General features: G+C 59.4%; 1 protein-coding gene across 1 annotated transcript; it reads left to right on the top strand.

Annotated features, from left to right (window-relative positions):
- Nucleotides 1-4,220: 4,220 nt before the first annotated feature.
- CD248 (CD248 molecule) lies at nt 4,221-7,121 on the top strand. Its single transcript, XM_069066394.1, has one exon. It carries the CDS (start codon nt 4,279-4,281, stop codon nt 6,592-6,594), a length of 2,316 nt encoding a protein of 771 aa, XP_068922495.1. The 5' UTR covers nt 4,221-4,278; the 3' UTR covers nt 6,595-7,121.
- The last annotated feature ends 1,481 nt before the right edge of the window (nt 7,122-8,602 follow it).

Here is an 8,602-nt window from a genome sequence, read left to right as displayed (position 1 = left end):
GGGGGGGGGGGGTGCTAGAAAAGATCGAGAAGAACAGCTGATTTCTATACAAAGAAATGTGCCGGCTCAGCAAGTCCTCTCTTCGGGGCAGATTTGGAAAGGAACATCAGGAAGCCTGGATCCCCCAGCCCTGCCACACACACAGCCTGGGGGTTCCCCTCCCCCTAGCATGTCCAGTGGCTGCCCAGCCCACCCACCCTGGGCTGCCCCAAGCAGGACATGCGCCCCCACTCCCCCAAACACCAACAGCACACAGGCCACCTCCTGGGCTCCTGCTCTGAACCCAAGTGGAAGGATGAGAAACAGACTCGGAACTGCTTCTGTTTACAAAGCTGCTCTCAAAGGGAATCCTTTGTTTGCATAAGGTCTTTGTGCTCACTTACAGCTGGGAACCAGGCCTGGCCCCTCTCTTATCTCCCAGGCTGACCCAGGCCCCCTGAGATGTTTGTGGCCAAGCAGTGAAATCCCTGGGTGCCAGGGAGGGCAGGCCCAGTACCCAGGCCAGCCTCTACTCCTGCTGGGACCAAGATGGAGGGGGATGGAGGGGTGTGGAGGGGGGTGGAGGATGATGAAGGGGGATAGAGGGGTGTGGAGGAGGATGGAGGGGGGTGGAAGGGGATAGAGGGGTGTGGAGGGGGGGTGGAGGGGGATAGAGGGGAATGGAGGGGGATAGAAGGGGATAGAGGGGTGTGGAGGGGGTGGAGGGTGATGGAGGGGGATAGGGGGGGGGGGAGAGGATGGTGGGGGATGGAGGGGGATGGAGGGGGATAGAGGGGGTAGAGGGGGAGCTCCCGGGACACAGCAGAGGAAGAGGCTTAGGCTGAGGTGTGATGTCGGGTGAGCCACTTTGGACCTCTCTGGCCTTCACTTTGGGGTTGACTGGATGGTCTCTAGATTTCTTCAAGCACCAGATCCTGGGCTCCCAGGTATAGGGAGAAAAGTGTTTGGCAACGTCTAAGCCCCTTACTTGTGGGCAAACTCACTTTGACAGGACCCAGGATGCTTCTGTCTTATCACAGAAGTCTCCTCACCACCCAGCAGGAGATTCACCTTGGAGGAAAAAGAGGAGAAAGCTGAGACCCAGAGGGGCTGGTGGGCTTACCCCCAGAGGCACACAGCGAGCTAGCCTAGTCACTGCCCCCAACCTCCCTACTGTAGTTCCTTAAATCTCCGGGGGCACCCTCTTCCACCCAGAAACATGCCCTTGTCTTCTCCATCTTTAAGAACCCCTCTGCTAATCCCCCTCACCGCCCTAGGTACCATCCTATGTCTCTCCTACTTTAACTGGCCAAATTTGTGCAGAAAGCCCTCCACAGTCAAAGGTTCCACTTCCTTTCCTCCTGCTGTCTTCCTAACCTTCTGCAGCATGGCTTTCAAGATTATTCAGCTGAAAATATTCTCTCCAAAGTCACCAATGATCTCTTAATTAAGCTCTTGGTAGCAGTGGTCCCTTAAGCACCCTTCCTTTCCAACTGCCCCCCCCCTCCCCAGTGCAGACTCTGGGCACATCGCACCTGGGGTACTGCACTAGCCTGCAAGGGGCCTGCCCTCCTCAAGTCTCCCCCCACTCCAGGCCATCCTCCATTCAGTCAAGAAAGTCTGACCCTTTCACCCCCTACCTGGTGACTCCCTCCCTCTGGCCTCCAGGAACAAATATAAAATGCTCCATCTGACCTTCAAGGCTCTTTGTCACCTGCCCCCTCCCCACACACACCTTGGTCCAGCGCCCCCAGCCTCTAGAACAAGATGCTTCCTCTCTCAGCTCCAGGCCTGCTCCCACCTCACCTCTGACCACTGACCTCCAGCTTCCTCCAAGGCCCAGCATTCTCCAGGAAGCCTTCCCTCTGGTTATTATTGCCTGTTTAGCTGTTCACTTTCTCATTGTCTGCCCCTTAGATCATAAGCTCCTTGAGGTCAAGCCTGGTTGTTTGGGGTTTTTCCCTTCCTTTGTACCTTCTCTGCTTAGCACAGTGCCCGGCACACAATCGGTGTTTAATAAATGCTTATTGAATGGATATCCAGTGGCCTTTCCTCAGAGCTCCCCCCCCTTGCCCTCTCTGCGGCCTTGGAAGCTGCTGATCACCACCGTGCTTGACACTCTGGTCTCTGGGCTTTTGTGATGCCCTTGCCCTCCTCTGACTGCTCCCTCTCCTTTCGGCTGGCTCCTCCCCCAAGCCACGCCCTCTAGCTGTGGGGCTCCCCAGGGCCTGCCCGGCCCTCTCCCCTCATCTCCACTTGCACTCTTGCTTGGAGTCTGGACTCCCGGCACCCCTGCTTGGTCCTGGCCATCCCACCTACCGGGAATGCCCTCTCTTTCCTTCCTCCTCTCGGCTGCCCTGGATTTCCTGAAGATACAGCTCAGGCCCTGCCTCTTGCTGAAGGCCTCTCCTGGCCATGTCCCCCACTCCCCACCCTCAGTGCCCAATTTACTCTGTATGTGCCTTATTTGTGTGCACAACTGTGAGCTCCTGGAGGGCAGAGTCCATGCTCACTGCTCAGCCCAGAGCCTGGCACATTGTGCCTCACTCTTTGTGATGCTATTGGGGGTTTGCCATTTCCTTCTCCAGAGCATCCAAACAATCAGAGGTTAAGAGACTTGCCCAGGGTCACACAGCTAGTGTCTGAGGCCAGATTTGAACTCGGGGTATTCTGGGCCTGTTGCCTCCTGCTTGGCCAAACACAGTAGGCACATAGGGCACACACTTATATGCACATGACAGGGAGGGATTGTACCTGTGTATGTCTGTGTGCACGTCCCAACAGAGCTGGGGGAAGAGCTCTGCTTCATTTGGAATGCATTCTGTGCCCAACACAAGTCCGTGAATGTCTGTGTGGCTGGAGCACAGATGACCCCTTCCAGACCCTGTTCCACTCCTCCTTGACCCTGCCTATCCGGCAGAAGGGTCAGGATGGGAGAAAGAGCCCTGAGAATCATTTCCTGCTTGGCGGCCTCCCTCCTCCTCCCCAGAGCTAGCATAAGACATCCATCCTCTGCTGGGGTGAGGTGGGGGGCCTGGAGGACCACAGAGGAGCTGAAGCTAGAGAAGTCATGTGCTGAGCCTTACAGCTTGGCATGTCAGAGTGTGTGTGACCCAGAGGGTTATAGTGTTAGAGCACATGTAACATGCTAGAGAATGTGTGACCACACAGGTCACCAGGTCAGAGCATGTGTGTGATGGAGATGTTAGAACATGTGAAATGGAGACATCAGATCATGGGTGGCCAGGAGATGTACGTGGGTCAGGTGACAGAGGCACGGCATGGGATGTGCTTGGGGTGTTGGGGCATGTGGATGAAGGGGGCCAGACTGTCAGAGCACTGGCTCTGCCCCAAACCCAGAGGGTCAATATCTCAGAACACGAGTGTGGCTGAAAGAGGGACCGTGTCAGAGCAGAGGGAGAGCAGGGGCTAGGGAAGCAGAGCAGGAAGGGAAGGGAAGGGTAGAGAAGCAGAGCAGGGCACTGGCCCCTGCAGCCACAGAAGCAGAAGTTGGAGATTTGGCAGGGCAAGCCATCTGCGGGCAGCGAATGTCTGAGCAAGGAGGTCAGCATGTCAGAGCATGTGTGATTGTGAGGGTCAGTATGTCAGATCAGGCACTGCTGAGGAATGTTTGGACCCGTGGGAAACATCGCGGCTAGTCTTGGGAGAAGAGTCAGGCAGTTGGAGCCCTCCCAGGCCAGGGGAGGGTGGGGGGGATTGTTTCTAAGACCTGGTCCAGTCCCATCCCCCTCCTCCTCCATCCTGGCTACCGTCTCTTGCCCTCCACACTTTCTCTCCGCCCCCTTCTCTGCCCTGATGGGGTGACCGGTCCACACTCCTTTTCCCCTTGCTGCCCCTCAGTCCCAGGATTCCCTTGACTGGATGGCTTCTTCTCTCCCCCATATGCCACCGTACTTCCCCCCCCCCCCCCCCTCCTGTTCCTCCTCTCCTTTCTCCCTCTCCCCCATCCCCTCCTGTCCCCTCCTGTCCCCTCCTGTCCTCTCCTTTCCTCTCCTCTCTCCCTCACACCTCCAGTCTCCTCCTTTCTCACTCACACCTCTCCTCTCCTCCCTACTCCCCTCTCTCTCCCGCCCAGGCTGTTTCCTGCTCTGGGTCCCTGAGGGGAGCAGGGGGAAGCTGGCAGCCTCCCCAGACTTTGCCTTACAAGGGCAGGGAACCGGGCCCCAAGTCCCGCCCCTCTCCCCCCACACACACCCCCTGCCTGGAGGCCCCAATCTCCTCCCCCTGTCAAGAGAGACTGGTGGGGCCTGGCCCGGTTAGTCTGTCGGGGGGACAGCGATGCTGAGGTTACTCCTGGCCTGGGTGGCCCTGGGGCCCACCCTGGCTCAGGGTCCGGGGCCCACGGAGGAGGTTGCTGCCTCCTGTGGCCCGACCAGCTGCTACGTGGTCTTCTACAGGCGCAGAACCTTCCTGGAAGCCTGGAGGGCCTGCCGCGAGCTAGGGGGCAACCTGGCCACCCCAAAGACCCTGGAGGAGGCCCAGCGTGTGGGTCTGCTGGCAGGTCGGAAGGCCGAGGAGGTCCCCGGCCAGCTGCTGTGGATCGGACTCCAGCGGCAACCCCGCCAGTGCCACCAGCAACGTCCTCTGAGGGGCTTCACCTGGACTACCGGGGACCAAGACACAGCTTTCACCAATTGGGCTTCGCCTGGCGGTCCTGGGGCCTGCCCGGCCTTGCGCTGCGTGGCCATGGAGGCCGAGGGCAGCCAGCTGTGGCGTGAGGGCTCCTGCACCTTGCCTGTGGACGGCTACCTGTGCCAGTTTGGTTTTGAGGCAGCCTGCCCGGCACTAGCCATCGAGGAAGGCCAGGACGGCCCCACACTCTACACCACACCCTTCCAACTGGTCACAGACGCCCTGGACTGGCTTCCCTTTGGCTCTGTGGCTGACGTGCCCTGCTTGGAGGGTGGCAGCACCTCCCTTCTCTGTATGCAGAGGCCCGAAGGTGGCGTGGGCTGGTCCCGCCGGGGGCCAGTGTGCCCTGGCCCGAGGCCCGGCGTGGCCGGCTGCGCTCTGGACAACGGAGGCTGTGAGCACGAGTGTGTGGACGAGGCCGGTGGAAGAGTGTCCTGCCGCTGCGCTGACGGGTTCCGGCTGGATGGCGATGGGCACAGCTGTGTGGATCCGTGCGCCGAGGCCCCGTGCGAGCAGCAGTGCGAGCCCGGCGGGCCTGGGGGTTACAGTTGCCACTGTCGCCTGGGCTTCCGGCCGGCAGACGACGAGCCCCACCGCTGCCTGGACACAGACGAGTGCCAGATCCCCGGCGTGTGCCAGCAGATGTGCGTCAACTATGTCGGAGGGTTCGAATGCTATTGCAGTGAAGGGCACGAGTTGGAGCCTGATGGCATCAGCTGCAGCCCCCTGGGAGCAGGACCGGGGGCCCTGGGAGGGGAGACGCAGGAGGAGGAGGAGGACGGCGACGTCGATGAGGCGTGGGACAGCTTCGGGGGCTGGACAGAGTCAGTCAGGCCCCTGTGGTTGGAGCCCACAAGACCGCCGCTTGCCTTTGATTCACCTTACAGACCCCTGCTCCCCAACTTCAGCCCCTCTCGGCCACCTCTCTTCACCCCCCCCAGACCTCCCTACCAACCCCCACTACTCTCCATCACCCGGCCCCCCAGGCTTCCCTCCACACATCACCCATTGTCCCCTGCCCACCGGCTCCCTATAATCCCCGCAACCCGGCCCCCTCTACCCCCAGCCTACCAACCCTCTGTCTTCTCTGCTACCCACCCTCCTGCTCATAAGCTTCCTGCCATCCCTGCTTCCCGACCCCCTTTGCCTCCAGTCCACAAACCTCAGGTGGGTTCCACCACCCACCTTCCCAGGTCCCCCAAACACCAGTTCCCTGCCCACTCTGCCACCAAAACTCCCTTGCTACCTACCCAGCATTCCCCTAGCCTTCCTACCAACCCTCCCCCTTTGCCTCCTGCTCACAGACACCCTGCAGCCCCTGGTGCCCACCGACCTGCACCCTCTGTCCAGAAGCCCCCTCCGGTTTCTGCAACCAAGCCTCCTCTACCCTCTACCTCTCAGCTTGTCTTGATCACCACCCCCCACAGGCCTCTGAGTCCAGCTCACTCATCCCCTGGACTTGTTGGCACACAGTCCTCTCTCCCTCTTCCCCTTCCCCCAGACCAGGCCCCACAGCCCCCCACTTCCCAATCACTCAGGCCCCAAACTTCATCTCCCCCAGTCCCAGCCCTTTCAACTCATCCTGAAGCTCTCAGCAAATTTCCAGCCTCTCCTACCCCTTCTCCTCAGCTCCTAGAGACCCCTTCCCATCCCTCCAGCAGCCGCCCAGACCCTGGCCCAGCCCTGGACGTTCTGGGGTCCTCTCTGCCATCTCCTACAGCCCGGAGCCGGAGTCGTAGGGATGACCGTTGGCTGCTGGTGGCCCTCCTGGTGCCCACCTGTGTGTTTTTGGTGATTCTCTTAGCTGTGGGGATTGTGTACTGCACCCGCTCTGGGCCCCGGGCCCCCACCAAAAGCATTACAGACTGTTACCACTGGATCACAAACTCAGGGGCCAAAGGGGAGACTGAGCCCAAAGGGGGCAGCCTCTCAGGGGTCATGACCTGCAGAACCAGTGTGTGATTGGTGGGAAGGAGGACGGGAACCCCTCCCTCCTTGGACCTACAAGGAGTTAGCCCCTCTCCCATGAAACTGGAGGTAGGGGGACCCCTATTAGACTGAAGCCCAGGAAACTGCACCCCGGGACTGGTGGGGGAACCAGCTGCCCCCTTCAGTCAGTCCCAAGCTCACTACTACTCCCCACAGGGTTGGGGGAACACAGGTATGCTTTCCCTGCACCCCTAGCTCACCTCTGTGGACACTGCTGCCCTTGACAAATACACCTGGCCCAGTTCTACTGCCAGGACCCAGGCATCAGTCCACTGCACTCACTGGCCACCAGGTCTCCTGGTCTGCCCTGCCTTCTCTGTTCACACCTCTCCAGTCCCCAGGCCCACCTCCAAGCTTTCCTACACAGTGCAGTGGAAGTTGCTTGGCCCCAGGACCCTGTCAGGGCTTGGGGGCGGGGGGGAGGGTGGTTGGTGGGAGGGGAACCTCACCTGGACTGACCAGGTCCTGGAATATTCTCCAATAAATGGGGTGGTGACCCTTAGCTCTGCTTTTCATATGGGGGCTGGCACCAGGGTTGAGGTCCCCAGGAGGAGGAGGAGGAGGAGGAATGTGTTGCTGGAAGGGAGGCAGGTAAGAAAGGTCCCATGCCCAGAGAGAGGGCATGGTGGGAGTCCAGAGGAGGACGAAGTAGAGAGTAGTAGAGTTTCTTGTCTCCTTTCCCCTCTCCCCCCAGTCTCAAAGAGTATCTAGCATTGTGGCACTGGGAGGGGAGTGTCACAGGGTCAGGATTTGGAGAGGGGGAGCATTCATAGGGGTGCTGATGAAAGCATTTGTTCTGTAAAACTTGAACTTAGTCGAAAGGCTGCACCCAAGGACCTGCAGGTTCCCCACCCCTGACTAGAATGAGAAATCTTACAGATGAGGAAACTGAGTCCCAGAGAGAGGCCGGGACTTCCCCAAGGTCACATGGCTAGTTTGGGGCAGATCTGGGATTTGAACTGGGGCATTTAGCTCTCTGTTCCTCGATCTGACCAAGACAGGACCCTGGCCTGGTGGGGTTGGAGGTTGGAACATAGACATCATGGAGGTGGCAAGAGTGATTTGGAGGAAAGCCTTGTTTGGAGCCTGCCAGGGCACTCCCACTGCTCTCCCACAGCTGGGCAGATGTAAAGGAAAGGGCCCTGGGTGCCCCAGATGATTTACTCTGTCTGTTCTTTGCAGATTCACTGAGTTTTGTGGCCCACATCTCTCTGATTAGTCCCCACTTGACCCCTGGGAGCCTGTCTTCTCTCCTGCTTCCAGGTCAGGCACCTGGGACCAGGGACATTGCAGTGAAGGCCAGGCTTTGTAGAGAAGAGTGGAGGATGGCAGAAAGACATATTGGAGTTTGTTCCCAGCCCTGATTTGATCAGGCATTCCCCAACAAAATCCTTCGCAGAGCCTCAGTCTCTGACCTCCTCACTCACCCTCAGCTGAGAGGAAGCAGTAGTTCTGGGGAGATGGAGCGTTAGGGATTCAGGGGTCTGAGGAGGGAGAATCATAGACTCTGGGCATTTCTGGATCTTGTTTTAGAGGGGTAAATTAAGGCATGAAGCAAAGAGAGCCTTGGGGCAAGTTCAGGACCCAGGTATGGAGGGCTGATTTGTTCCTGGGGGGCCTATAGGCCAAAGGGGGAGGAGGCTATGGCGCCTGGGTCCCCCACAGTCCCTGTAATTTCCCAATCCTAGCATCTAGGGGTCTCTAATTACAAGCAGGGCTGAGTATCTCAGCCACAGCCCCGCCTCCCCTGGGGCCTCCATCCCCTTCCCAGGAGGGTGGGGATGGGAGCCTGAGAGACCCAGGTCTGTAGCAGGAGGGAGAGGGGGGACCTGGAGCACTTCCCTGCTCCCCCCTCCCAGTCTCCCACCCCAGCCTAGGATGTACTTGGACTTCATAGGGCAGACCAGAAGGTCCCCAGGGAGGCCTCCCTGAGGGAGTCTGGGAGGAGGAGGGGACAGGGCACAGCAGGGTCCAGGATGGG

The sequence above is a fragment of the Petaurus breviceps genome, unplaced genomic scaffold (assembly GCF_028583685.1).
Source record: "Petaurus breviceps papuanus isolate PSGF00001 unplaced genomic scaffold, PetGlider_PUasm1.0 90721, whole genome shotgun sequence".
NCBI classification, from domain to species: Eukaryota; Metazoa; Chordata; class Mammalia; order Diprotodontia; family Petauridae; genus Petaurus; species Petaurus breviceps.
This window is presented reverse-complemented; position numbering and strand designations above follow the sequence as displayed.

Excerpts from the sequence above, each read along its gene's own strand:
- CD248 (XM_069066394.1), top strand. The coding sequence starts at position 4,279 with ATGCTGAGGTTACTCCTGGCCTGGGTGGCCCTGGGGCCCACCCTGGCT.